Source organism: Chaetomium tenue (genome assembly GCF_020726465.1).
Source record: "Chaetomium tenue strain MPI-SDFR-AT-0079 chromosome Unknown F5144scaffold_6, whole genome shotgun sequence".
In the NCBI taxonomy this organism is placed as follows: Eukaryota; Fungi; Ascomycota; class Sordariomycetes; order Sordariales; family Chaetomiaceae; genus Chaetomium; species Chaetomium tenue.
In genome coordinates this window covers 2,206,089-2,233,090 of record NW_027117334.1, presented here as the reverse complement: position 1 = coordinate 2,233,090, position 27,002 = coordinate 2,206,089, and the positions used below count along the sequence as shown (strand labels likewise).

The window sequence follows — 27,002 nt, the reverse complement described above, 5'->3', positions numbered from 1 at the left end:
ATCTGTAGATTGTGTGGCACCAGGCATACTCGGCCCGTTTCGTCATCTAGGGGGCATCCATGGGAAGAGGGGAAGCCTAGTTGTACCGCAGGGAACTGACACCCTCTTTGCTGCAAGACTGAGAGGATATGCGGCCAGCTTGCACAAGAGATGGAGTCACGTAGGAACCAAGGAAAGCCACCGAGACTTCAAGTTGAAGGTAATACCTAATTATGGTAGGCAGGTGTCTGGTCACTTGGGACTCGGAAGTACGAGACAATGGACTGGACACGGCCAGTGATACCGGAAGCACGCAAAATCCATAGTTAAATGCCTATTGTCTAAACCACTACCACGAATCACGTCTTATACACAAGCACTCGCCTCAATACCGAGGTGGCCGGCCGCCGGAAGCTCCCACCTGATACGGATGCGCTACGACATGCGGCCACTTCCCCACGGAATGCTGCTCCTCGAGCTGGTAGTAGTCATTGATGTTCTCGGTGCTGCTTCCATCCCTCTGAAGCGAGTCCTGGGACTGCTTTGTGGACCTCTCTGTGCCACGGCTGGTGTTGCGGCCAGAGGTGGAGAGCAGAGAAGTGAGGCGCGAGTACCAGCCGGATCCAATGATGAAGCCGGCCCAGAAGGCCTTCACGGCAGGGACGCAACCAGCGGCGATGACGATGGCGGTCTCGAGGAGGCTGCAAGTAAAGGGGCGTCAGTATCAATGATTTGTATTTCTAGTGGAACAAGAGTAGGGACTTACGTCAAGATCATAGCAAGTTGAACATCCGTGGCATGGCCCGATCTGGAATCGATTTTGAATTTCATGGAGACGGCGGTGCCTGCAATTGCCCTGAAGAGAGATCAGGTGTTAGAAGGGGAAACGGCAGGGCTTAAGCTGGTCATGACTTACACGAGACCGAACAAGAACACAACCACCAGGCCGATTTTCTTCTCCATAGAGAGCTGCAGTTTGAGGATGACTGGGATGGGAAGAATAAAAATGATGATATCGGCAACCAGTCCAATAGGGGCTAGAATGACCCCCGTTAAGGAACTGGCCTCGGTGCACTTAGCTACATAGCCCAGGAAGACGGTTAGGTCGTCGTCTACCGAAGGCGGCCAGCAGATGACGGCGTTGTAAATATCGGCCCCGATGACGGCCACGCCCAGGACAATGGTGGTGATGATGGACGAGATGCGGACGCCGCGATGTATTCCGAATATGCGGGCAAGGAGCACGAGCACCGGTAGCTTTGCCGTCCATAGAGAGAAGCCGGAGAGGAAAATGCCAGCTTCGGCATACTGTGTGTTGGACTAAGTCAGCTTGCTGTTCTGCCTCGATGGAGAGCTAAATGAAGAGTATGCTAACCTGAGCGACGCGACGGATGGCTGGACGTGGGTCCAACTCGGCGAAGCCTTCGCCTTCGGCTGGATTGATGAATTCACGTTAGCTCCTATATGTGCCAAGAAGAGAGTCAGGGGTTACCAACACTTGTAGAGCTCGTAGAAGACGCCAAAGTTCCCGACAAGGAAGACCAACGCGATGATGGAAAGGTCTGAGCGCCGTCAGCAACTGCAGCATGAACAACGGCCACTGTGCCCGTGCGAGCGGCTCAAACAGGGGTCCGGGGTCATACAGTCATCTGCTTGGAGCTTCCCGGTCTGGTGCAGGTTGGCCGCGAGACGCACGGTGACGATGCCGGTGGTGAACACGGACAGCGTTATCCCCGCGGCCAGGATGCCGCTGGTATCACTGATCGCAGCCGGCATACTCATGGTGAAGCTGACTGGAAACAAAGAAGGGTGATTGATGGCCGATCTGCACTGTGTGCGGGGGGCAGCTCGCCAAAAACGGTCACTTATGGACGCGAGTCTTGACTGTCCTGGATGAACCGGAGTGCATGCAACAGCAGAAGGGGGGAAATCACAAATCAACTCTAACTCTTGAAGATGGGGCTGGCCGAGCCATTATTGAAGCCAATGTCTGATGAAGCATCCATCCGTGCCGCCCTACACACGTGAAGCGGCGAGAGTCGAACACCGCTGAACTGCCACTTTGGGGGGGAACACTCGAGACGGCCAGACTGGCGAGCGGCAGACCGGCAACACACGCCGTCCCCTTCGTTTCACAAACACTTTATCGGCAGACCAACGAATTCCGTTCAGACCATGCCTCCCTCCTCAGGACGCGGGTCGTGCCCCTTGCCTACATTTGCAGCCAACTTCGGGTTGTGTTGGTACTCGAGTCGGCTGGGAACGACAGGGGGTATGCCAATACATAATGCACAGTACAAATCCAACGACGCGGGTGCTTGGGGGCCATCTGCATGCTCCCGTTGGTACCTGGTGGGGGCGCAGGCGTCCGTACCAGCATGTATTGTACATAGGTACATAGCTACATACATGAGATCTGCATATTCGATGCAGTGCCAATGTAGAAATAAGTGGAGTGGGACTTCGCAATACATATGTGTCGCTTCTCCATAGGTCCCGGACATGTACATTCGTAGAATGGGATTTTCTACATTTGAGGGGGTGCTTTCACACCGTAAATGATACTCTCGAACCGCGCCTTATAAACCGTGTGCTTTGGAGAAGAACAGTGCTCCGAGACTCTGGTACTACCTCCAAGTTTCAGTCACTCTGTGATGCGCTGGTGCCTGACCACCACAGATCTACGATAGGTCCAGTCCCCAACCAACAACGCCGTGTTTAATATATTACCTACCTGGGAAGGATTCGCGCGCCAAGAAAGCTGTTTAAGCGCCCGCTTTAATGGGGCTCGCCACGCTCTTTCTCACACTCCTTGTCCGGGTCCTCAGCTTCTATCCGCTCTTGATCCTCATGGCGTCAACAGACGGCGCGGTTCAGGCCTTGCAGGCAGCCTTTCCCGGGGGGCAGGTTCACGTCCGGGGCAGCGACAAGTACGACAAGCTGAATGGCGCGTACCTGTCCGGCCTAGAGAGTGACCTCAAGCCTCTGCTTTTCTTTCAGCCGTCCAGCGTCGCAGAAGTCGCTGCCTTCGTCTCTACCATCCGGCCCTTTGCAGGCCTGCTCGACTGCGCCATCCGTGGCGCGGGACAGCAGCCCCTTCCTGGCTGTGCCAATGTCGACAACGGCATCACTCTGGACCTGGGCCTGCTCAACGACATCACCCTCACCCAGGACAACTCGGTGGTCCAGATCGGGGCCGGCGCCCGCTGGGGCGCCGTCTACCAGAAGCTGGATGCACTGGGTCTCAGCGTGACGGGCAGCCGCAGCGCCATGGGTGGTGTGGGCGGTCTGGCCCTGGCAGGTTCGTCCCTCTGCCGTTGAGTTTCGCGTTGCATTGATGTTTTGATGCTCAGGGGAACCATGGTTAACCCGCTGCAGGAGGTCTGTCCTTCTTCTCTAGCCGCGAGGGCTTCATCTGCGACAACGTCGTCAACTACCAGGTCGTCCTCAGCTCCGGCAAGGTCGTCAACGCCAATGCCAAAGAGAACAGCGACCTCTGGATCGCCCTCCGTGGCGGCGGCAACAACTTCGGCGTCGTCACGCGCTTCGACTTCCGCACCTTTAAGCAGGGGCTGCTCTGGGGCGGTAATGTCTTCTACTTTCCTGACAATTTTCCTGGCCAGGTCGATTCTCTGGTCAGCGAGCTCAAGAAGCCCAATGCCAGTGACCAGACGCACATCATGATCAGCATCGGACACTCGGGCGCCATGGCCGCCGCATTCGGTGCTCCCATCATGTGCCTGAACCAGGCGTACTACAACGAGCCGGTCGAGAACCCCCCGGTCCTCGACCCTTTCACCAAGATGACGCCGCAGATTGACGTGCTCAACAGCATGTCGCTGAAGAACGTCACGGCTGCGGCGAGCGAGCAGACTGCGGCCGCCCAGACCCAAGTGAGGTACGAGCAGACACATGCACACGTCGCCGTTGTCTCTATCTAACCTCGTTTTTCCCCCCAGGGCGGCATACATCAACATCGCGGTCAAGGCCGATGTCGCCACGCTGCAAGCCATCAGCGACATCTACACGGCGGCCCTGCCTCCGCTGTACAGCGTCTCGGGCGCCACGCTCTCCCTCACGCTGCAGCCCTTCCCCGTCTCGCTGCTGGCCAAGTCGGACGCCCTCGGCGGCAACGTGCTGGGCCTGCACGCGGCCGACGGCCCCATCGTCTCGGTCCTGCTGCTCTCGTACTGGGAGAAGCGTTCCGACGACGCGGCCGTGATTGCCTTTATGGAGAGCACGCTGGCGCAGATGCGTGCCGACGCGACGGCCAAGGGCACCATCATCCCCTACATCTACATGAACTACGCCTTCACCGGCCAGGACCTCATCAACTCGTACGGGCCGGCCAACAAGGCTAAGCTGCAGGCGGCCAGCAAGAAGTATGATCCCATCGGGCTGTTCCAGAAGGCGTTTCCGGGTGGGTTCAAGCTGTTTGACTAAATCGGTCGGGGCCTGGATTCAATGTTGGGTGGGATCAAAGTTGGCTTGGGGGACGGGGTTTGTTGGCTAGAGCTCGGTAACGCGAACTTCTAACCCCTTTTCACAGCACAGGCAGACAATTCAAGTTATTACAGAATACTTCCCGTCCTCTACCAGCTTCGTGACGTATTATGCATGTACTCAATGTTTTAAATTCCTCCATGTCCCACAATCTGAACCCGATGCCTCGGTTGAATAAGCATGTCTATCTATGCCTATTCGACGTGCATGTGTTCAAACAAGAGTTCGAAGAGGCAAAAGGGTGCCTCAACAGAATTGCGTGCTCTGTTGGTCCCAGCCAGATTCGAGCTAGGGCTAAATCCTTCGGCACTTCCAATGCACCTAAACAAGGAACCCCGAAGAGATTCCGAGCCCTTGGCAATGGAACACTCAGTGATTGGCATTGGGAAGGTATGTTGGTGATAGCCTCGAAGCCTAACAGCACAGCGCCAACAAGGCACAGGTCTCGTTCTAGTAACTTCACAGAAGATCCCGGGCACCAACGATCCTGGCTTGACCCACCTGCATCCGGATTTATCCATCCAGCCTCGGAACATGGGCCAATGAGTATTGAAGTGCAGGGGACGATGTGTGTGCTGCAGGTTCTTCGGGAGTGGCGTGTGTTGACCGAGCAGCGCCGCAAGCCTGCATAGATAGATGAGCCGCGTCTGCGTCTGGCAGGCTTCCGCGCTGCTCTCGCCTTGGGGGCCAGTGGCTTGCATATAGGTACATGTATGTACATTCATGTGTATGCGCAGGAAGGCGGCGTCAATGGAAATGTTGGTTGTAGCTGGGGGCTAAACGAGCCGCTCCAGTCTTCACCCAACATTTTCAATGTGCAGGAAGGCGGCGTCAATGGAGATGTTGCGTGGAGGACGGCTTGTTTAAGGCCCAGCTACCGTAATTACCAGCTCATGAATTCGTTCAGATTCTTACAAGTGTGACCAAGGTCCAAGGCCACTTGGTGCCATCCGGTGGCCCGCGTCTAGTGCTGCTCCGGCATTCTCTCCAGTCACTTTGCAACAGCCGCCTCTTTCTGATTGGGTGTCTCTCATACTCCTTCAAGATGCTCTCTGCCATCCCCGTGTTAGCCGTGCTAGGCTGCGCCGCGCAAACAGCTGCGTCAAAGGCATCCTACCGCTATGCGTCCGTTACCGACAACTACAAGGGGCAGTATGGCGAAGTGGTTGAGCGAGACGTGTGCGTTATCGGCGGAGGAGCCAGCGGTGTGCATGCTGCCGTGTCATTGAAGGACAAGGGCAAAACGGTGGTGGTGGTTGAACGCCTCAACCGCCTCGGAGGCAACACCCTCACCTATCTGGACCCGGCCACGGGCATCCCCATCGACATCGGCGTCGTCGTTTTCCAGCCACTCCCAGCCGTCCTGCGCTTCTTCGACAAATTCAAGGTGCCCCTGGCCAACACTTCGACGCTGACCGCCAATGTGCCCGGACAGCCCGCCAACCTCTCAGTCCCAGCACCCCTGTACCAGACGATCCAGACATACACCGACTTACGGGACGGATCCAGCGTCAACATCACGCGGGATGACCTCGCCATCGGTCCAGCCCTGGCCGGGTTGGCGGCCGTCATGGCCAAATACGCCTACATCCTAGACGACTTCCAGGCGCTCCCGCACCCCGTGCCCGAGGACCTCGTCATGCCCTTCGGGGACTTCATGACGAAGCACAACCTCACGGCCGCCATCCCCATCGTCTTCCAGATTGGCCAGGGCCTGGGAAGCCTGCTCCAACTACCCACGCTCTACGTGATCAAGTACTTCAACCTCGGCGACGTAACCGCCCTCCGCGAGGGGTACCTCACCCAAGCCCAGGGCAACAACTCACTGCTCTACACCCGCGCGGCCTCCTACCTAGGCCCATCCAACATCCTCCTCGAATCCACCATCATCTCCGCCAACCGACACAGCAACACCCCCTCCAACCGCGCGGAGCTCCTCGTCTTCACCCCCTCCGGCAGCGGCATGCGCCTGCTCTCCTGCGGACAAATCCTGCTCACCATCCCCCCGACACTCTCCAACCTCGCCGGCTGGGACCTGACCCCCGACGAGCACGCCGTCTTCTCGCAGTTCACCGGCGCGACGGGCTACTGGACGGGGCTGGTCCGGGGCGTGGGGCTGAACCAGACGGTGGCGCACCAGAACGTGGCCGCGACCACGCCGTTCCAGCTTCCGGTGCTGCCGGCGCTGTACCAGGTCGCGGCGGTGGGCGTGGTGGAGGATGTGTGGTGGGTCAAGTTGGGTGCGGATACGGCTACGCTGCCGGACGAGCAGGTCAAGGCGCGCGCGGTGAGGGAGATTCAGAGGGTGCAGGTTGCGCAGGGCGTGGAGGCGACGGAGCCGGAGTGGTTGGTGTTTGATTCGCATGTGCCGTTTATGTTGCATGCGAGGCCGAAGGTGATTAGGGGGGGGTTTTATAAGAGGTTGGCGGGGCTGCAGGGGGGGTTGGGTGGGAAGATGTTCTATTCTGGGGCGGCGTTTCATACGCATTATAGTGGGTATTTGTGGCGGTATAATGAGGATGTGGTGGTTCCGATGATGATGGGGGAAAGCTGAGTACCTAGGTACCTACGGTAGCTGATTGTAACGGACTGTCTGATGTGGACGTGGGCGAGGTTACTCTCACCCGCAGCAAGCAATGAACACCTCGTGTTAGCTCACCCAGACTGCCACATACAAGATGAAAACAGGAGGTTAGCAAGCTGCTGCGGGTGGGATCTCATCTCATCTCCTCTTCATAGTCAATATATTCGTATAGAAATCCTTAGCTACTTCCTTGGGACTCAGCCAACCGGGCGATGTGATGTGCCTATCCTAGACGTGCCAGTTAAGCAACGGTTGTCAAATTGCGAACCTTGATGGACGGTAGGTAAGCCGAATTTGTCAAGTGGTCAAAATGTTTAGTTACCTAGGTACTGCATCGACCCATCGAACATGATCAGTTGCTGTCTTGCTGAAAACAATGGTAACATCGATATATGGTTTGTGGAATTCCAAGTATAAAAATCGGATCTTGAAACATATCTGTTGCATTGCTAGATTCTAACCCAACTTCTTTCCCTGTGATCCATCATGCTTAGAGCGCGCCTTCCCGCTCCAGCCAACTCTTCACCGCCTCCCTCACATCCTCGTATGGCACACCAACCAACCCGTTTGCACTTTCCTCCTCGGGCAGCCCATTCCCTGCACCATCCGCAGAGTTGTGTGCCCTCAGCAAGTCCACAAACGCCGAGTAATCCCCGGCCGCGAGCTTCGTCTCACCAGCCTGTTGCAGATCCGCCGATTTGATCTTTGTGACCGCCAGTTTCGACCCCGTCAACTCCTCCACTACCGCAATCAGCTCGTTCTGCGAGAGGTTGAACGACGCCGTCGAGATGTACTTGTTGGCCGTCTCGTCGGGGTGCTTCAAAATGCCCGCCACGACCCTGCCGATCTGCGCGAGGGTGCTCGCATACCACTTCTCGTCGCCCGAGTCAATGACCGTGGCCGTCTTGTCCTTGATGTTGACCGTTCCCAGCCCGCTGCGCTCGAGGCCCTGAGACATGAACCAGTTAGCCATCATCTGACCACACGAACCACCCCTCCCCCCCAAACAAATCTACAACACCAAATCAACAACACAAAAAAACTCACCCAATCAAAAAACAACCCCGTCGACACCCCCGTCCAACTCAACCCCCCCTCCCCTCCCTTCCCAGCCTGATCCCTCACCACCCCCTCCAAATAATCCACCACCCCCACCTTCCCCGCCAAAATCTTCCCAATCACCCGCTCCCTCACCACCCGCGTATTAATCCCAAACTCGCTCGGCACAAACCGCCGCACCCCCGCCGCCACCGCGGCGTCCACCGCCGTGCGTTGCGCGGCCACGCCCTGCGTCGCGACCGCTGACACGACCGCGTCTTGGCCGGTGAAGGCGGTTTTGAGGGAGTCGAGGGAGGTGTAGTCGGCGGCTAGGGTGGGGGTGTTGGGGGGGAGGTTGCTGGGTGGGGTGGTGGAGGAGGAGCGGGTGATGGCGGTGACGGTGAAGCCGGCGCGTTGGAGCTCGGTGATGAGGGAGGGGCCGAGGTTGCCGGTGGCCTGGTTGGTGATGAGTGTTAGTGGGGTGGTGGAGGGGTTTGGGGGAGGGGGGTTGGGGGAGGGGGGAGGGGGAGGAGTACATACCCCCAGGACGGCTACTGTTTTGATGGGCGCCATGATGGATGTTTTGTTTTGTGTGCGTGTTTAAGTTATCTGGGCTATTCGAGGTGGTAGACGTTGGAGGGTGAGGCGAGAACAACTAAAAGTGCGGTCGGGAGATTCGAGACCGTACATACAAGCAGACTAAATACAAGTGCCCACCCAGGCATGTGATATGTTGCAAGAGTCGCGTGGTATTGCGTGGAACGGTTGAGCTTCCCCGAGGGTGGGGTCATTGCGACTTGATACACCATACATGTCTCCACGACAAGGCCCCTTACGGCCGACCAAGCTCGGCAGATGAAACCCGACCGCTCGGGACATTGATCAAGGGGTTTCATTTCGGGACCAATGTCAGATAGTTGACGCCCAATACCCAATTAGTATGGTTTGTAGCTTGACCTTGATCTTAAGAAATAGAAAGCCCAGGTTCAAGTTAACCCTCATCTCATTGCCAAGGGTGATCGAACTTAAGCTGGAACGAAAGAGAGAATGGTCGGTTGGGTCCGGCTGACACTCCTGACCAGCGTGACGAGCTCGCAATATGAGCTTAACGAGACGTGACAAGCTCTGGTTATGGGCTGTGCTGCTGCCCCTAAACATATCGCAGTACATACCACCACTGCCCCGTAACCAAGGTCACTCAATCATGGGGACCTCGGATGTCCAAGTCCCACGATGGCACATACACCTACCCCTGGAAACGCACAAATAAACGGCGTGTGACCGTACCCTATCCGGAGAGAGATGATAACAAGTATATTTTGATGCCCTCGAAGCGCCCCTTCTTTCCACCGTGCTCCCAAGCTCTTGTTGTCCGTCCCAGAACAAGAACAGATGGTATCTAATGACGCCGAGAGAAAAGCAGAACTCCCTCCGGCGGGATAAAACTGAGGAACGATTCCACAAACGGAAGTAGATTAGAACTGTGCGACAGAAACCGCCAAAGTTCTGGAAGAAACAATCTGTACCCCCCTTCCGAGTAAAGCATGTGCCGACGGCCAGCTCCTTCTTTCGCCATGGTATGCGTAGTGGTCGTGACATCCCTGGGGCCCAGCATGCTGTCGTTTACCCGGCAAACTCCTTCGCTTTCCGTGCCAATATCCTGATATTATTGACCAGCCCGTCCACCACCTCCACATACTGATGCGGCTGGCCCTCCATGGCCCTCCGACCCTGTTCAATGACGGGAGTCGGGTCAATTTCGACCTCGAGCTCATGGTCCTTCTCCGTGCGCTGGGTATTCTGAATCTCGTTAGGAACGGATACACTTCTGGGGTGGCGTCCAAGACTTACGGTAACCCCCGCCACGCTCTGCGTAACCTGGGTCAGATCGATTTGATAACACCCGTGTTTGTAGCTTAACCGATCCTTCATCCTTGCTGGAATAGGCGGGCGTCCTGTCGAACTCGCCATCTTCTCCAGGTCCTCGACCGTGCCGTCCCAGTCCATTTCGAGGTTGACGCTGATGCGGCAGTCGAGAGGCAAATCGGGGAAGTGCATGCTCAAATCGGCAATGCGCGCCTTGATGATCTTGTCGAGGACTTTGTTGGTCTTTTGGTCGTACGAGACTCGTACCTTGACGCTGTGGCCCTTGGCGGCGATGGGTTTTGCAACACACACTGGTAGGAGGCGGTCGCGGACCGAGGCGGGTAGCTCAAAAAACTTATCGACCTCGCGGCGGTGGCGGTAGTCGATGGGTAGGCGCGGCCGGGGTAGTGCCGCGTTGGCAGCTTTATTCGCCGGGTGCGTCTGCTGCACCAGGAAGTTGAGAAATCCGTTGAAGGACTTGTGCTGAACCTCCGTCATACTGGACCGGAACCCGAGCCAGTTGCCGTTGTCGCTCAGTACACACTCCGATTGCACGGGAAGTTCCACTCGTTGATTAGTGCTCTTGTCGATGAGCATGCCGAGTTTAGCTTCGATCTCAAACTTGACGCCGCGGCTTTGGATTTCACCAAGGTCTTCGTTAAGAATGACGTATTGGAATAAAAAGTCAGCGACTTGCTTGGTGAATTGCTCCTGGGGAACCGAGTTGGTGATGCTGGCCTCCCATGGCCCCAGTGGGCCCCATTGAGTCCCGGCATCCGACGGCGCGCTCGCCGCCGGCGTGGTTGGGGCCGCCGCGCGTTTCTCCTCTGGCGAGGCATGCCGACTTTGCAAGCGTTCAACCTTGACGGGCTGATCTGGTTGACGGTCGGCCTTGCCGTTGACTTGAGGTCCGGAATGCGGAACCGGCTGATAAAGAACCCGGTGAGGTTGAGCGGGCGCCCGGTCCTTGCGCGACTCTGCCCATCCCGGTATGGTCCGGTACGACGTCCTTCGTTTCATAGCTTTCATCGCCATGATTGGACGTTGCATGGGGGCGCCGGGATCGGAGTGGGTCGGACGTCCGTTTTGTTCTTCAAACGGAGGCGGTCGTGTCTCTCGTTTTTCTAGCTCATCCGGTTGTAGCTCCCTGTCGTCAAGTTTCCGTTTGGCTGGTGTGGAGGCGCGTTCTGCCATGGTTGGAGCGGTATGGGCTTGGTTCGCGTAGGGTTCAAGATCAGAAACCGAGGTGCCGGGGCGACCGGAGCTGCTTGGCAAACTGGGGACTCGTGTTTTTGGGCTCACGCTAACGCTTCGTTCCCTGTCGCTTTGTTGTTGTTGTTGCGTCCGGGCGGATTCCTGACTCCGAGTGTCCTGGATGCTGTGAACACTCGAATGCCTGGGCAGTGACGGGGGCGGAGGAGGCGGCGGCGACGTTTGTGAAGTTGGATGGATTCCCGGCCCCGGCAAGCGCTGTTGGTATGGGCTTGGCGGCCCGTACGTCCCCCCGACTTGAGCTGGACGAGCGGACAACGGGGCCGTTCCCCCGGGTGTCGGTGGTTGCGAGGATTGGCGTTGGTAGTGGTCCGCTTGTTGAAGTGGACGCGGTGCTGCTACGGGACTCCCCTGGGCAAAAGGCGCGCCGTAATGTGCCGATTGGCTGTGTGCCGATGTTGGCGTTGGTGTAGACTGCATCGATTGAGCCCGATGCAAAAAAGAATGCCCCGTGCCCGGGGTCGCGATCGGTGGAGTTTGGGGGATGTGAGACCCTTGCATGTACGGGCCGGCGGCCGGCGGGCCTGTCATACCCACGGCAGCCACGGGCTGGGGATAGCTGTCTCGGTGATATGCGGCCGTCGGCGGGTACTGGTGTCGCTGCACGGGGCTCGTGGGATTCTGCTGCGGCGGGAAGGGATAGCCACCGGCGCTGCTCAGCGAGGCAGTTGGAGTTTGTCGGTACGGAGAGGCTACCGACCCAGGGCCGAGGCTCGGCGATCGGAGATCGTTCGTTGGGATTTGTTGGAGCTGCGGTGGCGGCGGCCGGTTGGCGTAGGAAGTCGGAGGAGCCTGAAAGGGGGGCGGGGATGCGAATGGACCAGAGGGCATATGGTGCGCGCCATAGTCGTGGGAGATATGCCGCCCGGGGGACGGTTGAGTTTGGCTGTAGTCGCGAAAAGACTGCTGTGGATTGGCCTGCACGGGAGTCGACGGCGGCGCGGGTTGCTGCGCATGTTGTTGCAGCTGGGGCGGTTTGTTCGGGGCTCCTGCGGAAGGGACATTATCGTTCAGCATGCCCCTGAGATCCATTTTGACGTCGATGTCGGTTACTGATATAACTGTTCGTTCGGGTTTGGTTCGATCCTGTCTCCCACGCGACCAAGGGTTCAGCTCTTTGTTTCGTTCGCGCAATCCTCCTCTTGAAGACCATCGAGGGATACGTCCAATCTAGCGACAAGACAACGTAGACAAATCGGTTATCGTGGGGTCGCGCGCGAAGGAATGATGGTGTCTGTCAATGTTCCGAATGATCGCGACAAACGGGTGTCACATCGTCGAGCTGAGCTTTGCGTCGGCAAGAGAATAACTAGCACGAGCGAGTCGAGTCGCCACTGTTCGCTTCCATACCAGGAACAAAATGAGATGGAAGCAACGAGGGGCTCGAGGCTCGGAATATTGTTGGGTTGGACTACTGCACACGCGACGATATCGTCATGACATGGCGCGTGGGGGAGGAAGTTGGAGAGCTAAAAAGGCTGAAGTGTGCGCCAGAAGATGCGCCAGTGTGGATTTGCTCCTGCCTGGGACGCGAATGTGCTTGGCTGCTGCTCCAAATCACTGCCTAACAATGAGCGGGCATTCCGCATGCGGAAGTGCTCCCGGCTTGCGATTTCGATCTGTCAATTCAATTGGAATCAATGATAAAAGAAATGATACAGCTACGGAAGGTTTGGAACAGCTAAGCCACAGCGTGGAGCATGTCGCAAGCGTTGCCGTTTGGCGCCGCGTGTTACAGAGTTCGAGAGGCACAAGAGTTCGCGGCCCGAGGGGCCAGAGAGCTGGGCTTGTTGGAGGGACATGTGAGCTAGCCGTATTGGGTCAGAATCAGAAGCCCAGCGTGGCTGAAAGAATCAGAGCAAGCCCCGAGCCATTTCCCAGACCCACCACTTAAAAGCTCGGAAAATCACAAGATCCGGAACACCGTTCATTGACTCGGGTAGGTGGGCCCAGCGCAAGGCAGGAGCTTCCTGACGTGGACCAGCTGAGGCGACGCCGCAGCCCGAGCTTCCAAACAGTTCGAACTTCCCGTCCAACATCCAACCCATCCTCTATCAACCCATCCTCCATTCGCCCAACGGAACCTCGAAACCATCTCCCATTTCGATCCGTGCCTGGAGTCGAGAGTGTTCTGGAACCTCGCGAGCGATTCTTTTTTAAATAAAAAAGCCAAACCTGACATCTCTAACTTACCCCTCCACCACGACAGTCACCCACCATGCCGGGCCTCGTTTCAGCGACCGGAGTGCTGGCCTTCCTGGCCGACGAAGAGCCGGAGCTCAAGGTTTTTGCCCTCAAGACTCTCAATGATGACATTGATACCGTTTGGACCGAGGTCGCGGGCGCATTGAGCCAGATGTAGGCATCAGAGCAATTCCCCTTGGCGAAACATCGGCTAACTGTGGCAACTAGTGAGGCGTTGTACGAAGACGAGAGCTTCCCTGAGCGTCGACTCGCTGCGCTTGTGCTCGCCAAGGTCTACTTCCACCTCCAAGACTACAATGAGAGCATGACCTTTGCGCTTGCCGCCGGCCCTCTCTTTAAGCTTGACGCGCCCGGCGAGTTCGAAGAGACCATCATCTCGAAGTGCGTTGACCAGTATATCGCTGTGTCATCCTCGCGCCATACCCCCGCGAGTCAATCGAAGCATGACGTCGCGCTGCCCGCCCTTGCCACCACTTTTGGTAGCGGTTCCCTCGACGGTTCGGCTTTGATCTCGCCCACCACTCCCTTTTCCCAGTCGATGCTACCTTCCAAGTCTCTTCTGTCCCGCGACTCGGTCGACAACACCATCCTGGATCCTTCCTTCCAGCCAACAAAGGAGGGCCGCTCCGCTTCGGTGGCCCAAATAACAGACAGCACCACCTGGACAGCCCTGGAGAACGTCATTGAGCGGCTATTCGAGAGCTGTCTGGCCGAGAGAAAGTACCGGCAAGTGGTCGGTATTGCTGTGGAGGCAAAGAACTTGAGCGTTCTCCGCAGGGTTATCAAGCGGGCTATCAAAGAAGGGGAGCGGGACAAGACCAAGTCGCAAGAGGCTGAGGAGTTGATGGACTATGCGCTTAGCGTTTGCATGGACATCGTCCAGGAACGTGGCCTCCGGACCAAGATTCTGCGTCTGATCCTTGATCTCCTAAACGACCTCCCGAATCCGGATATGTTCGCCATCGCCAAGTGTGTTGTTTATTTGGACTCGGCCGAGGAAGCCTCCTCACTGCTTCTTGAGCTCATCGTCAACAGCGATAGCAGCGAGCTCCCGGTTGCTTACCAAATTGCCTTTGACCTATACGACAACGGGACACAAGAGTTTCTGGCAAAGGTGATCAAGGCCCTGCCCACGCCGAAACAGCCGGAAGCGGAGCAGGGAGCCGAGGGCGCCGAGACTTCCGAGGGCGCCGCTGAGTCCGAATCTCTCCTTCAGAATGAGGAGAGCGACATGGCCGAGGATGTCGTCGAAATATTCAAGAACGTTCGGTCAATTCTCGACGGAAGCGCTACCATCATGCTCAACTTGGAATTCCTTTACCGCAACAACCATACCGACTTGAGCATTCTCAACAAGGTACGCGACAGTCTAGAGGCCCGCAATTCCATTTTCCACACCGCCGTCACGTTCTGCAACGCTTTCATGAATGCGGGAACTACGCACGACAAGTTCTTTAGAGACAACCTCGAGTGGTTGGGCAAGGCTGTCAACTGGTCGAAGTTTACAGCGACTGCTGCGCTTGGTGTTATCCACCGTGGAAATACTAGCCAATCCCGGAAGCTACTCGAGCCATACCTGCCCAAGCAAGGGGGTGTGTCCAGCGGTTCCATCTTTAGCCAGGGTGGTGCCCTCTACGCCTACGGTTTGATTCACGCGAACCACGGCGCGGAGGCGCTGGACTACCTCCGGACCATGTTCAACGCTGCGGACGAGGAAGTTATCCAACATGGCGGCGCTTTGGGTCTCGGTATTGCCGGTATGGCTTGCGGCAACGAGCAAATCTACGAGGATCTGACTAAGGTGCTCTTCGCGGATTCTGCCCTCAACGGCGAGGCTGTTGGCTTGGCCGTTGGCCTCATCATGTTGGGGACTGGAAATGCCAAGGCTCTCGAGACCATGTTCACTTACGCCCACGAGACGAGCCACGAGAAGATCGTCCGCGGGTGTGCTCTTGGCATGGCGCTAATTATGTATGGGCGGCAAGAAGGGGCAGATAGCATGATCGAAGGTCTCTTGAACGATCCTGACCCGACACTGCGGTATGGCGGTATCCTCACAGTGGCCCTGGCCTATTGCGGAACGGGAAGCAACAAGGCCGTCCGAAAGCTCCTGCATACCGCCGTCAGCGATGTCAACGACGACGTGCGCCGGATCGCGGTCATGAGTCTCGGCTTCATCCTCTTCCGGAAGCCTGGCAGTGTTCCTCGCATGGTCGAGCTACTTGCCGAGTCATACAACCCTCACGTACGGTATGGCTCTGCTATGGCCCTCGGTATCGCATGCGCCGGTACTGGGCTGGACGAGGCCATCGATCTGCTTGAGCCGATGATGAAGGACCCGACGGACTTCGTCCGACAGGGCGCGCTCATTGCGCTGTCTATGATCATGGTACAGCAAAACGAGGCCCTCAACCCGAAAGTCACCGCGATTCGAAAGACGCTGAAGAAGGTGGTCGGTGACCGCCACGAGGACGCCATGACCAAATTTGGTGCCGCCCTTGCCCTGGGTATCCTTGATGCCGGCGGCCGGAACTGCACCATCGGCCTCCAGACGCAGACGGGCAACCTGAACATGGCGGGTATTGTTGGGATGGCCGTCTTCACTCAGTATTGGTACTGGTTCCCGTTCACCCACTTCCTTTCCCTGAGCTTTGTGCCCACATCGATCATCGGCCTCGACCCCGACCTCGAGATGCCCAGCATCAAATTCCACTGCGCCGCACGCCCAAGCCTGTTTGACTACCCCCCTGAGCAGGAAGTCAAGGTGGAGGAGGGACCCGCCTTGGTTACGACTGCCATCCTGTCAACCACGGCCCAGGCGAAGCGCCGCGCTCAGAAGAAGGAGCGCGCGCAGCGTCGCGAGAGTATGGACATTGACACCCCCACTGTCACCAAGGCACCCGCACCGGCCGGCGACAAGATGGACGTCGACGATGAGAAGAAGCCCAAGGTGGAGGAGTCGAAGGAGAACGAGGGCGACGTGGCGGTGGAAAAAGAAGGCTCGGCGGGCTCGGATTCGAAGAAGAAGGTTGAGAAGGAGAAGGTCGGCTACGAGATCGAAAACATGTCCCGTGTGCTCCCCGGCCAGCTCAAGTATATCAGCTTCCCGGCCGGGCGCTACAAGCCGGTGAAGAAGGTAGGTCTCATCAGCCCGTTAGTGTTGTCCGTTCACCTAGCTAACCATTTTCGTAGCCTACCGGCGGTCCAATTCTTCTCCACGATACGCGAGCCGGCGAACCTAAGGAGCTGATCGAAGAGAAGCTTAAGAAAGTCACTACTGAGCGTGCCCCTGTGGCGGGCGCTGCGGCCCCTGGTACCACCCCGCGCAACGCGGCGCAGTCGCTGCTTTCAAATTGGTCCTCGCGGGCGATGACCGGCACCGGCGCCAGCAACATCCAGGACCTGAACGACCTGCTCCAGCTTACGGCGCGTGGAGCACAAGAACGTGCGGCCGAGGTTGGTAGCGGAGCCGCGGCCGCCGCGGGCGTGCTGACTGCAGTGGATGAGGATAACGAGGGTGACGAGGAGGCGCCTGCTCCAGCGGACTTCGAGTACTTTACCGATGCCGAGGAGGATGAGGAATAAGGGTTGTTTTGGGGAGGAGTGCTGTATATTACTAATGTAATATTGCCTTGTGAGACGCAAGGATAGAGAGATCTTGACCCTTCGGGGCTATTGACCTATTCCCGTTGCCCAGCGCTCAATCTTTCCTTTATCTTGCCAGCTGATACTTGAAATGTGTGGAGATGCTAAAAGTGGTTGCTAATGTGAGCGCTTTGCAGTCTGAAATGGCTTGGCAGTGAAAGGGTGCGGGTGCGGAACCGACGTCATCGATCCGCCAAATCCGGCGTCAAGACAAGTTCGAACTTGGGAGCTGCGACTGACCACCATCAAAAGCCAATCTTAGATTTCCGGTTTGGTGTTTTGTCATACATTAAACTTTCTCATTCAGCAACGGTTCCCGTCACAACTCAAACCAGATCGTCCCATCTCAAGCAGGCACCACACCCTCTTCAATCTCAAAAACCCCTCCACTAAATCACCTCAAAACCACCCAAACAAGCAACAAAAAGAAACCCCGCCTCAAAAAAAGAAGAGAAAAACCAATGGCAGACGCCTACCTCATCCGCGTCACCGCCGGCTCGGACTACGACCCGGCCTCGCACGTCGAGATCCCCGTCAACGACCCGCGCCCGGTACGCGTCGTCGCCAACGCCCTGCTCGACGCCGACCTGTGCGTGCGGGTCCACAACTACCGCGGCCTGCCGCGTGCGGCGCCCAAGACGTCGCCCTATTTTGAGCAGGAGGTGCATAGGTATAATGGGGATCAGTATTCGATTGCGGTGCGGTTTCGGTTGAAGAGGCCGGGTGGGGGTGGGGGTGGTGAGGGTGGTGATGGGGGTGAGGGGGCGGGTAAGGGGGAGGGGGATGAGAAGGTGGGAGAAGGCGAGGGTGAAGATGAACCGGGTGGTGACGAGGAAGTGATAGAGAAGCCGGACGGGGTGCTGGGGACGGATTTGCAGTTCGGCAACGACTTTGACCACCCCATCCGCGACCGCCTGCCACCTGGGTTTGGCACGGCGATGAACATCGTCAAGTGGTGGATTGATCCCGGGTTGGAAGGAGACCCGTACGCCGACGTGCCCTACCTCTACGGCCCCGCCTTGAGTTCCTTTAACGCGGTCCACGTCGGTGAGGGCGAGGAGGACGAGGTAAAGGGCGGGTTGTGGTTCGAGGAAGGGGGTGATGAGGCGGGGAAGGAGTGGCGGAAAGAACTCGGCGCGCCGAATGATCCGAAGCAGAGGATGAAGTGGGCTTTGAAGACGGAGAATAAGGAAAAGTGGACGTGGGAGTATGAGAGGCCGTACGGTGTCGATTTCTTCAATCCGTACATCGACTTCAACGAGTTCGCGTTGCGGCTCCCGGGGTTCAACCTACCGATCATGAAGTATTGGGATGGGCAAGGGCTGAGGTACGTTTCTTTTCGTCTTTTACCACCCCCCCTTCCAAGTTGAGCATCAAGTCTGTGGGTGTACGGCAAAAAACAAGTCTTACACATTGCAGGCATCACCGCAAACGCTCACACCAGCTCAGATACGTTCTACGAAACCGCTCCACTGGGCAGGTTTATCTTGTTGTGCTGTTCACCCTGCACTTGGCTGAAGACGTGAACGAGGATGGTACGCTGAAGCCTGCCGCGCTAGAGGCCATGAAACGGGGCCAGGGCCAAAAGGAGAAGCCATTCCTCGGACCTGAGCCAGACATGGAGCTCGAGCCCGACGAGGAAGACTTCAATGAAGAGGAGGCTTTAGGTGAGGCAAGACGGAAGCTGTCAGGGGTGGATTTGGAAGGGGAAAGCGGGACGAAGGCGGATGATGTAGATTGAGAATAGATGCATCTAGAAGGCAGAGAGTAAGTTGTAATACGATAAGAAGAACTCGCCTGTGTGTAACTAGTAAATTTTCGAGGGTATTATGCAGGACATATGTGGGTGAACGCTACAGGTACGCCTGACAATGCTTCTCCAGGGCCCAGCCCCTCCCGTCTAAATCACCCCGATCCGAGTTGCTATGGCATCGACCGTTAGTACTTCGCCCCCTCAACTGATCGGGGAAGGTACACTTACACTAGCAAACGGACTCCTCGCCCTGATCCTCTCCCCAAAGAACACCAACACCCACGGCACAATCGTCAACACAGCCGCGATACCTCCCAACAACCCCCCCGCCCCAGCCTCCCCCAGGTTTCGAAACAACGGCCCCGTCACCAGCGGGAACGCGCCGCCAAGCACGTTTCGACAAAACGATTGGGCTGCGAGCGCTGACGAAGCGTACTTGTGGTAGGTGTCGGCAAAGTAGTTGAAGACAGCCAGGTAAATGGAGAGGATGCCCATCGTCGCTAGCACAACACCGATCGCGGGGCCGATCCAATGCGATTCGGGACGTGCGGCGAAGCCAAAGATGAATAGACCAATTGGCAAGAACGTGCTGGTCAAGCAGGTGAAGTAGAGACGGGACTCGGGGGCGGAGGCCGGAAAGCGCCGGCGGAGGAAAGCCCATATGCGGTCGGAGCCAGTCGCACATCGGTTCTTGCTAGCCGAGTCATCAGAGCTGTCGCCATTGGCACCAGAATCGATAGAGGGATCGGCCGCCCATTTTGGGTGGTAAAGGATGCGATCCTGCCAGAGGCCGATCGCAGTCGCGAAGATGGCGCCGATGATCAGCGACACAAATACGTAGCCCGACTCCGCCAGGGTGAAGTCGTAAACGCGCTGGAATACCAGCGGAATCGAGCCGAATGTGAGGTAGAGGATGCCCCACGCAAAAGCCACCCAGAGCGAGAAGAAGAAGACGACGGGCTCCGTAAAGAGGAAGTGGAAGGGCCGCGAGATCGAAGTGGCTATCATCTTGCCGAGTGATGCCCGTTCCTCGTCCTCCTTAACCATCCACCGGATCCGTCTCAACGTGGCTGTCTGCTGCGGGTGATCCGATATCGCCCCCTTTTCCTCGTCCCCGCCATCCTCCACGAGCGAGCCATCACAGATGCTCCCGCCCTCGACCTGCCACACTCCAAAATACCCCTCGGCTTCCAGCTCCCCGTACCACTTATTCAACGCCTTTGCCTTCCTTGACAACAACACCGACCCGCGGCTCTCCTGGAAAAACACCACCACCAACAAAATCGTCACCCCACCCATAATAACCTGATGCCAAAAGATCCACTTCCACCTCCCCGCATCAGCCAACCTCTCCGCCATAACCGCACCCACCAACGGCCCCGTCCCCGTCCCCGCCAACACGCTCCCACTAAACACCGCCATGGGCGTATTCCGCCCCTTTGCATCCCACATATCCGCAATCACACCCCCCACCATCGTGCTAAACACCGACGCGCCAACCCCCACCAAAAACCTTGCCACCAACATCCCCGCCAGATCCTGCACCACGCCACACACCGCCTGAAACACCACGTACACCACCCCCGCGACCACAAACACCGGGTACCGGCCGTTCATCTCGGATAGCGGCGCGAGCACCATCGGCGCCAGCGCGAAGCCCATGCAGAAGGTCGTTATCCCGGTCAGCACGGCTTCGTCGGACGGGTGGCCGGCCAGGGCGTCTTGGATGAGGTTTTGGGGGGGCGAGTAGGAGCCTGCGGTGTAGGCGGTCAGCCAGGTGGCGACGCAGGAGAGGGCGAGCATGATGTATTTGCGTGAGGTGGGCCAGGTTTGGGGGTTGGCGTAGCGGGTGAGGTCGGGGGGTGGTGGGGGGTTGTTGTCGTTCTTCTTCTTCTTCTTCTTGTTGTTGTTGCTGTTGTCGTCCCTATGTGGGGGTGGGCTGTTAAAGGAGGGGTGGCGGGTGGTGGTGTTGGGGCTTGGGAGGGGGGTTTCGAAGGTGAGGTAGAGGTGGGCAATCTCAGTGCTGGCATCGAGGCCGGTATATGTTTGTGGTGTTGGTGTGCTGGCTTGTGAGAAAAAGGCTGACGATGGCGCTTGATCGATGCCGTCTTGACCCCCGGCGGGCGCGTGGGTATCGCGTGCGCCGGCCATAGCTACCTGGCCGTCTGCGATCGCGACCGCCTTTGGTGGTGTAAAGAAGATGGCGGATCAAGCGATTCCGCGTTTAACTTACACGCGGAGTAAGGTATGAGAAGTCGGGTGGTAGGCACTCGCCGGGGAAGGAACACGGACTCGGTGACGTTTTGGTAGCTCCCTCACCACGCCAGCAGCCATGACCCGGGAAGGAGCAAAGGATGCAGATGCCGGGAGCTTAAGACTGGCGGCCTTCTTTTTGAAACAAAAGTGGTAGTGAACTCCGCATCGGACTTTCCTCGCCATGCAACCGCCATGTTAAACCCGGAGATACGGATCCATACACATCGATCTTTGATGGACCCAACGACACCAACCGAAGGGAACAACCCAGTGCGGATCTAAGATGTGCCCTTGCGTGTAATGTAACTTGCTGGGCCCTACATACAATACACCACCAGACCGGCGTCGTAGTCGATGCAAACTCTGCATCAGTCACGGCCTTGGAGTGGACCGAGTAACCGAGATCAGCACATGGCCCCCGCCGACGAACGAGAAGCGTTGAGACGGCGATGTCAACCGCGTTTTACTGGTGAAATGTCACATTTCCGCGGCAACGACTGCGTTTCTTTTTCCGGCCCGACGCCGGTACACGTCAATGGACAAGACACCGAGAGATCCCGTTCCGTTGGGAGATCAGAGATGGCATGCATCCGTTTCTGATCTTCAAAGTTCGCAACTTGTCAAATGAACAGTGGTGATTGGTGAAGTTCAAGGAAGGTGTGGCCATGGCGCTCGAAGTCGCCTGGCCAGAAGGAGGCCGCTTGCCGTCTGATGCTGGAAAGTGGATCCTTTATCCCACCCTCATTAAAACCGACTATTACCAGACCCACTGATATTCAACGGCCAATGGGTGCGTTCTTGGCTGTGACGAACCCCACAACCGGTCAACCACACTTTGCATATCGCAACCGTTCTTTCCTGGCATGACACGCGCTTGGGACCATCCTCACCGACCTTCTTTTTCCAACTCTCCACCAGCGCATTATAAATCCAGATGCGGTTCCGCCCAATGCTTCCTACAGACATTACCATTACCATTAGCGCAACCGGGAATAGGGGATTCGATGAGGCTATCTCCGAGCCAAGGTGCCTCGTTCCGCTGGTTTGGTTCAACAACTGAAGCGGGGATCACGGGGATCACATTGGGTTCCACACTCGCGACAGCATGTGGCAAAGCCGGCAATGGGTTCGGTACCAAAGAAAGGGGGTTTGATATGTTTCTGTCGTCATGATATTTACAGGTTACATTTGTCATCGCTCCCAGCGGCTGTCGTTCACCGAAGCCGCCTCCGGTCATAGCAAGATGAGGACCGAAGAAAGACCCACAAGCCCGCGAACCCTCGAACACCCATTCCCTAAACAATTTACGACAGAGTCGGGGCGCTGGCGGCCCACGGTGCCCAGCTGGCAAGGTCGGCGGTGACGTCGCTGCGCTCGACCGCGCCCGGAGCGGTGCCGCTGTTCAGCAGGAAGTAGTTGATATAGCTGGTGAGCTCGGCGTTCTGGTTGCTCGGGAACTGACAGTGGTTGTGCCCGCCGACGAGCGAGAAGCCCATGTTGTTGGGCACGCCGTAGGCCTTGTAGATGGCCCGGCCGGCCTTCATGCAGCCTGTCGTCGACACGGGCCCGAGCCAGTCGATGTTGTTCTCGAAGGCGATCAGACCGCGCGGCACGATCATGGCCGACAGGAAATGGTGGTCCTGCGGGATCGTGGGGACCGACCGGACGTAAGGGTCAAAGTTCTTGGAGAACCACGGGTTCTCGCCGACGATCTGCTGCGCAGTCTGGATGTTGGCACCGCTCGACTTCTGCTGGTCGCTGATGCGCCAGCATGCCGCGCCACCGGCGCCGGACTCCTGGGGGATCGTGAGCGCGATGCGGTCGACGAAGGCGCCCGTGATAAAAGCGCCCTTGCCGTTGCGCGAGCAGCCGGTCACGCCGAGCCGCTTGGTGTCGATGCCCGACGAGGCGCCGACCTGCTCCAGGCCGTCAATGAGCCGGTCCACACCCCACGCCCACGCCGTGAGCGAACCCGCCGAGTGGCCGCTGCCAAAGAGGTCGTAGAACTTGCCACGGCCGCGCGACCCGCTGCCCGACTGCGCGCCGAACTCGTCGTTGTTGAACGTGATGGTAGCCACGGTGCTCGGGATCGGGATCGACGCGCCGCCGATGCCGATGATGGCCGGGAAGGGGCCGCTGCCGGATGGCTTCTTGATCGATGCGGTAAAGGAGATGCTCTTGCTGCCGACCGTTACCTTGACGGTGATGCCGGTGCCGCTCATGGATGCCTCGACCTTGTCCGGCGCCGGCGGGTACACGCCGAGCTCGTACTGCTGCATGATCTTGCTGATCTCGGCCCGGCGGCACTCGAAGTCGGCCTTGGTCGTGATCTTGGTGCCCGCCGCGTTCGTGAACGGGTCGGGGAGCTTGGCCGAGTTGACCGTCGGGTAGCTGTCCTTCACCGAGCATTCCTGGCGCTCGAAGATCTCACTCGCGGGCGCAGCCACGGCGAACGCCGCGCCGGCCACGAGGAGGGCTGAAGCCAAGTGAACCATTTTTGGGTGTGGGGAGCTGGGTATGTTGTTGAGCACGCAGAGATATCGAGGCTGCGGACGAGATATCTCCTGCCGCTGATGTCGATCTTCCGGCTAGTCTTTATAGGAGCGACGCCATCTCGAGCAGGGAGGCAATCCGGCCCCGTCCCCCCTTGATGCTTGTGATATTGTCCCACCGCGTGGCCATCCTCCGACCGATATTAACCATGGCTCGACATGATATTGGGCCATCAACAATAGCCAGCGTCCTGGTTTCCCTTGAACCGCCCCGCGGGAAGGACGGGCGCCGTGAGGGTGCCTTGCAGCCTCTGGATATTTGCGCCCGGTGGAACATTCCCCACATGCCTCACCTCCGTACCCAGCCCTCCGGCCAGGAATGGAATTGCTAGCCCCGACCGGGTAGGTTTGTTTGGTTCCCAGTCACGCTAGGCAACGAGAGCTTGTGGTGTCAAACCATGTGGCGGCTCAAAAGGTAGCACCCGAATCACTACCCTTGGCACTTTGGATGATCGGCGCTCTGAGCTCATGTCCAAGCCTGTGCGATCCCAGGGCAAGACTGGGGGTTGATTCGGGTAATATGGGTATTTGCCCTTTTCCTGCCCACGCATCGCTGATCCAGCGCGGCCCCTTTTTTCTCGGCCCCTACTTCGGGCTCCGATTGGCACGGCCGACTGGAGATGGCCGAATGCAGCCACGGCTGCCCCAGTCCGGACGGCGGGGCCACGAACTTAGGATATGTTCTATCATTCTTCTTTGGCGGTTCCTTCGTTTCTTTTGCATCCTGACTCCTCCATAGGTGGAAAAACTTGTTGCGTTGCGGTATTGCCCTGCAGCCTTAATCTGATAATATCAAAACAGCATTTGCATTCATGTGAGAACATAATCGTCAACTCCACATTCCGAATATCAATGCAGTACTCGTACAGCCCGGCCATGGCACCTGGATAGCTAGACACTGGCACCGGTAATCCAACTGCATAGTCGAGGGAAGAAACAAATCCACTACCAGAATAACGGTTTCTGTTGCCGTACCTCCCCATCGCCCGCGGAGAACACCAACAGAAGTTCACGATCGACAGATCGTTGCCAAGCACACGAGAAGTCCGACGTGACATCGAAGCTGCGGCAAAATTGCGTCAACCATGGTTAGAGAGTTCGACTGCCAGACTAACAGTCCGGGGCACATGATATGCCGGCAGCTTGCATGTCCCAGACAGGGTCCTATGCGGAGGAGACATCCATTCCCAGCCTCTGTCGGTATGTACCCCGTGCTTGGCGCTTAGCAGGCAGGATGCCGTTGGCATTTCTTGATCCAGCCATTCTCACCTTTCTTGTTATCGTCTAGCGGCGGTACGAGGACGCAAGATCACTTCCTGTCCGCCTCTTTCCAAGAAGCAAGGTCTCCCGGCTGCGTTTGCGGCGGACCGGGGACCGGGGCGGTGGTTGCGAATATAACCGCCAATATCAACACACCTGGATCATCGTCCACCGGTGTCTATCTAGATTGAGATGCGGGGAATGTGCGGATAGCCATAGAGCCAACGTACCTTCGATATGCGTGCGTCAGGGTCTCACAGCCTTGACTAGGTGGAAAAACTAGATCAGTTTCGCCGCCACTATTATACTACTATGTCTCCTACCATACGACGTCCGGCCAAGCCTCACAACGTACAAGCTACATCGTTCGCCTAAGTATACTACCCCTCGCCCAGACTCTCACCTGCAGAAAACCGCCGCCGAGAAGTTCCCTTCAACATCAAATATGGTTCTCCAGCTCTTGGCAAGCTTGGCCCTCCTCTCGGGGCCGGCTCTGGCCCACGGCGGCCTAGCCAACTACACCGTAGGCGACACATGGTACAGAGGGTGCGTACGATCCCGACGTTGTAGTAAACATGGCGATGGAGATCTAGCATCACCAACGGCCAAGCCCACATGAGCAAGCCGAAGAAGCCAAGCCCCTCCTCCCACCCCAATGCCACCATCCCTCCTGATACCACACCACGAGAAAGCAAGCTAGGAAACAAGCGAGCAACCACCCAAACCAAACCAGAAAAGCAAGCAAACCAGAAAAGCAAGCATCCAGACTAACATTGAAACCACCCCCCTCCCCAACCAACAGCTACGACCCCTCAACCCCCGCCGCCGACCAGCTCGGCCAGCCCTGGATGATCCAGCGGCAGTGGGCGTCCATCGACCCCATCTTCAGCGTCACCGACCCCCACCTCGCCTGCAACAACCCGGGCGCCGCGCCGCCCGCCTACATCCCGCTGCGCGCCGGCGACACCATCACCGCCGTCTACTGGTACTGGCTGCACCCCGTCGGGCCCATGACCGTGTGGCTCGCGCGCTGCGTCGATGATGAGTCTGGGGAGGATGTGGATTGTGCGGAGGTGGATGTGGCGAGGGTGGGGTGGTTTAAGTTTTGGGAGGCCGGGTTGCTGGAGGGGCCGAATTTGGCAGAGGGGTTGTGGTATCAGAAGGACTTTCAGCGGTGGGATGGGAGTCCGGCGCTGTGGCCGGTGACGATACCTGCGGGGTTGAAGAGTGGGTTGTATATGATTCGGCATGAGATCTTGTCGATACATGTCGAGTTGAAGCCGCAGTTTTATCCGGAGTGTGCGCATCTGAATATCACGGGGGGTGAGGAGTTGGTGGTGCCGGAGGAGGTGTTGGTGCGGTTTCCGGGGGTCTATCAGGAGGATGGTGAGTGTTTGCCTGCGAGTTGGGAGTGTGGGGAGGCGGTGTTGCTAATGATGAGGATAGATCCGTCGATCTTTATTGACATCTACTCGGAAGAGAACGCCAACAGGACGGTAAGCGGGACTGATCTAATGCAATCCGTGAGCAAGACTAATGGGTGCAGGATTATCTCATTCCGGGAGGACCGATATGGGATGGGTGAGTTCTCAACGAGTCACTCTTGGCATTCAGGGGCTGACAACAAACAGGCTCAACACTGTGGACAGTGAGTAATTAAAAAAGGCAAGCAGTCTCTGGAATATCAGGCCGAACCAGCAGTCCTTATCAGTAAGTATGTATCGCGGAGAAAGTAACAACAAAAAAAGAAAATAAACACAATAGACGCGTAAACCCCCTGAACCATCCCCCTCAATCCTCCACCCCCTAAATATCACCCTCCAACCGCCTCAACGCATCTGCCCTCACCTTCTCCACATCCACCTCCTCCGTCCCGCGCATCTCCCCAGCCTCTCTCCCCCCCATCCCCCGTCCACACCCCTCCCCCAACCAACGCCTTAAACCGCCCACCCCTCGCCACCAACTCCTCATAACCCCCCTCTTCCACCACCACCCCCCCCTCCACCATAACCACCCGATCCACCACCCTCATCATCTCCTTACTATGCGTCACCACCACCACCGCCATCCCCTCCCCCCCTCCCCTCCC

General features: G+C 57.6%; 10 protein-coding genes across 10 annotated transcripts; 5 read left to right on the top strand and 5 right to left on the bottom strand.

Moving 5' to 3' along the window:
- Positions 1–281: 281 nt before the first annotated feature.
- F5144DRAFT_582676 (uncharacterized protein) lies at positions 282–2,169 on the bottom strand. The gene is made up of 6 exons (XM_066789514.1): positions 1,623–2,169; positions 1,476–1,541; positions 1,355–1,413; positions 896–1,287; positions 746–835; positions 282–680 (listed from the first exon to the last, which is right to left on the bottom strand). The coding sequence occupies exons 1-6, from the start codon at positions 1,759–1,761 to the stop codon at positions 365–367; spliced, it is 1,062 nt and encodes a 353-aa protein (XP_066639953.1). The 5' UTR covers positions 1,762–2,169; the 3' UTR covers positions 282–364.
- A 314-nt stretch (positions 2,170–2,483) lies between these two features.
- On the top strand, positions 2,484–4,558 carry F5144DRAFT_539209 (uncharacterized protein). Its single transcript, XM_066787115.1, has 3 exons — positions 2,484–3,280; positions 3,358–3,877; positions 3,939–4,558. Exons 1-3 carry the CDS (start codon positions 2,761–2,763, stop codon positions 4,420–4,422), a joined length of 1,524 nt encoding a protein of 507 aa, XP_066639952.1. The 5' UTR covers positions 2,484–2,760; the 3' UTR covers positions 4,423–4,558.
- A 608-nt stretch (positions 4,559–5,166) lies between these two features.
- F5144DRAFT_615060 (uncharacterized protein) lies at positions 5,167–7,260 on the top strand. Its single transcript, XM_066791788.1, has 2 exons — positions 5,167–6,877; positions 7,096–7,260. Exons 1-2 carry the CDS (start codon positions 5,528–5,530, stop codon positions 7,120–7,122), a joined length of 1,377 nt encoding a protein of 458 aa, XP_066639951.1. The 5' UTR covers positions 5,167–5,527; the 3' UTR covers positions 7,123–7,260.
- A 190-nt stretch (positions 7,261–7,450) lies between these two features.
- On the bottom strand, positions 7,451–8,677 carry F5144DRAFT_657595 (uncharacterized protein; the record flags this gene model as incomplete). The annotated part of the gene is made up of 3 exons (XM_066793192.1): positions 7,451–8,015; positions 8,114–8,560; positions 8,645–8,677. The coding sequence occupies 3 exons, from the start codon at positions 8,675–8,677 to the stop codon at positions 7,557–7,559; spliced, it is 939 nt and encodes a 312-aa protein (XP_066639950.1). The 3' UTR covers positions 7,451–7,556.
- Positions 8,678–9,727: 1,050 nt separating this feature from the next.
- Positions 9,728–12,509, bottom strand: F5144DRAFT_657593 (CYTH-like domain-containing protein; the record flags this gene model as incomplete). The annotated part of the gene is made up of 3 exons (XM_066793191.1): positions 10,691–12,509; positions 9,956–10,585; positions 9,728–9,904 (listed from the first exon to the last, which is right to left on the bottom strand). The coding sequence occupies exons 1-3, from the start codon at positions 12,272–12,274 to the stop codon at positions 9,728–9,730; spliced, it is 2,391 nt and encodes a 796-aa protein (XP_066639949.1). The 5' UTR covers positions 12,275–12,509.
- Positions 12,510–13,159: 650 nt separating this feature from the next.
- Positions 13,160–17,146, top strand: F5144DRAFT_582666 (armadillo-type protein). The gene is made up of 3 exons (XM_066789513.1): positions 13,160–13,600; positions 13,655–16,583; positions 16,640–17,146. Exons 1-3 carry the CDS (start codon positions 13,461–13,463, stop codon positions 17,030–17,032), a joined length of 3,462 nt encoding a protein of 1,153 aa, XP_066639948.1. The 5' UTR covers positions 13,160–13,460; the 3' UTR covers positions 17,033–17,146.
- Positions 17,147–17,263: 117 nt separating this feature from the next.
- On the top strand, positions 17,264–18,940 carry F5144DRAFT_657583 (uncharacterized protein). Its single transcript, XM_066793190.1, has 2 exons — positions 17,264–18,419; positions 18,512–18,940. The coding sequence occupies exons 1-2, from the start codon at positions 17,554–17,556 to the stop codon at positions 18,831–18,833; spliced, it is 1,188 nt and encodes a 395-aa protein (XP_066639947.1). The 5' UTR covers positions 17,264–17,553; the 3' UTR covers positions 18,834–18,940.
- Positions 18,941–18,997: 57 nt separating this feature from the next.
- Positions 18,998–20,996, bottom strand: F5144DRAFT_605729 (major facilitator superfamily domain-containing protein; the record flags this gene model as incomplete). The annotated part of the gene is made up of 2 exons (XM_066791454.1): positions 18,998–19,015; positions 19,074–20,996. 2 exons carry the CDS (start codon positions 20,994–20,996, stop codon positions 18,998–19,000), a joined length of 1,941 nt encoding a protein of 646 aa, XP_066639946.1.
- A 1,248-nt stretch (positions 20,997–22,244) lies between these two features.
- Positions 22,245–23,968, bottom strand: F5144DRAFT_356061 (uncharacterized protein). Its single transcript, XM_066784342.1, has one exon. The coding sequence runs from the start codon at positions 23,594–23,596 to the stop codon at positions 22,406–22,408; it is 1,191 nt and encodes a 396-aa protein (XP_066639945.1). The 5' UTR covers positions 23,597–23,968; the 3' UTR covers positions 22,245–22,405.
- A 1,702-nt stretch (positions 23,969–25,670) lies between these two features.
- F5144DRAFT_356064 (glycoside hydrolase family 61 protein) lies at positions 25,671–26,644 on the top strand. The gene is made up of 4 exons (XM_066784343.1): positions 25,671–26,299; positions 26,360–26,409; positions 26,460–26,494; positions 26,545–26,644. Exons 1-4 carry the CDS (start codon positions 25,762–25,764, stop codon positions 26,567–26,569), a joined length of 648 nt encoding a protein of 215 aa, XP_066639944.1. The 5' UTR covers positions 25,671–25,761; the 3' UTR covers positions 26,570–26,644.
- Positions 26,645–27,002: the final 358 nt, after the last annotated feature.

Bases quoted from the DNA above. Each gene is read 5' to 3' on its own strand.
- F5144DRAFT_582676 (XM_066789514.1), bottom strand. From the start codon at position 1,761: ATGAGTATGCCGGCTGCGATCAGTGATACCAGCGGCATCCTGGCCGCG. The intron at 1,288-1,354 runs GTTAGCATACTC...TCCAACACACAG, and splicing joins CCATCCGTCGCGTCGCTCAG to TATGCCGAAGCTGGCATTTT. The intron at 836-895 runs GTAAGTCATGAC...ATCTCTCTTCAG, and splicing joins GTGTTCTTGTTCGGTCTCGT to GGCAATTGCAGGCACCGCCG.
- F5144DRAFT_539209 (XM_066787115.1), top strand. From the start codon at position 2,761: ATGGGGCTCGCCACGCTCTTTCTCACACTCCTTGTCCGGGTCCTCAGC. The intron at 3,281-3,357 runs GTTCGTCCCTCT...AACCCGCTGCAG, and splicing joins GGGCGGTCTGGCCCTGGCAG to GAGGTCTGTCCTTCTTCTCT. The intron at 3,878-3,938 runs GTACGAGCAGAC...TTTTCCCCCCAG, and splicing joins GCCGCCCAGACCCAAGTGAG to GGCGGCATACATCAACATCG.
- F5144DRAFT_615060 (XM_066791788.1), top strand. From the start codon at position 5,528: ATGCTCTCTGCCATCCCCGTGTTAGCCGTGCTAGGCTGCGCCGCGCAA. The intron at 6,878-7,095 runs GTGATTAGGGGG...GACGTGGGCGAG, and splicing joins TGTTGCATGCGAGGCCGAAG to GTTACTCTCACCCGCAGCAA.
- F5144DRAFT_582666 (XM_066789513.1), top strand. From the start codon at position 13,461: ATGCCGGGCCTCGTTTCAGCGACCGGAGTGCTGGCCTTCCTGGCCGAC. The intron at 13,601-13,654 runs GTAGGCATCAGA...TGTGGCAACTAG, and splicing joins GCGGGCGCATTGAGCCAGAT to TGAGGCGTTGTACGAAGACG. The intron at 16,584-16,639 runs GTAGGTCTCATC...CCATTTTCGTAG, and splicing joins GCTACAAGCCGGTGAAGAAG to CCTACCGGCGGTCCAATTCT.
- F5144DRAFT_657583 (XM_066793190.1), top strand. From the start codon at position 17,554: ATGGCAGACGCCTACCTCATCCGCGTCACCGCCGGCTCGGACTACGAC. The intron at 18,420-18,511 runs GTACGTTTCTTT...TACACATTGCAG, and splicing joins TGGGATGGGCAAGGGCTGAG to GCATCACCGCAAACGCTCAC.
- F5144DRAFT_356061 (XM_066784342.1), bottom strand. From the start codon at position 23,596: ATGGTTCACTTGGCTTCAGCCCTCCTCGTGGCCGGCGCGGCGTTCGCC.
- F5144DRAFT_356064 (XM_066784343.1), top strand. From the start codon at position 25,762: ATGATCCAGCGGCAGTGGGCGTCCATCGACCCCATCTTCAGCGTCACC. The intron at 26,410-26,459 runs GTAAGCGGGACT...TAATGGGTGCAG, and splicing joins AAGAGAACGCCAACAGGACG to GATTATCTCATTCCGGGAGG. The intron at 26,495-26,544 runs GTGAGTTCTCAA...GACAACAAACAG, and splicing joins GGAGGACCGATATGGGATGG to GCTCAACACTGTGGACAGTG.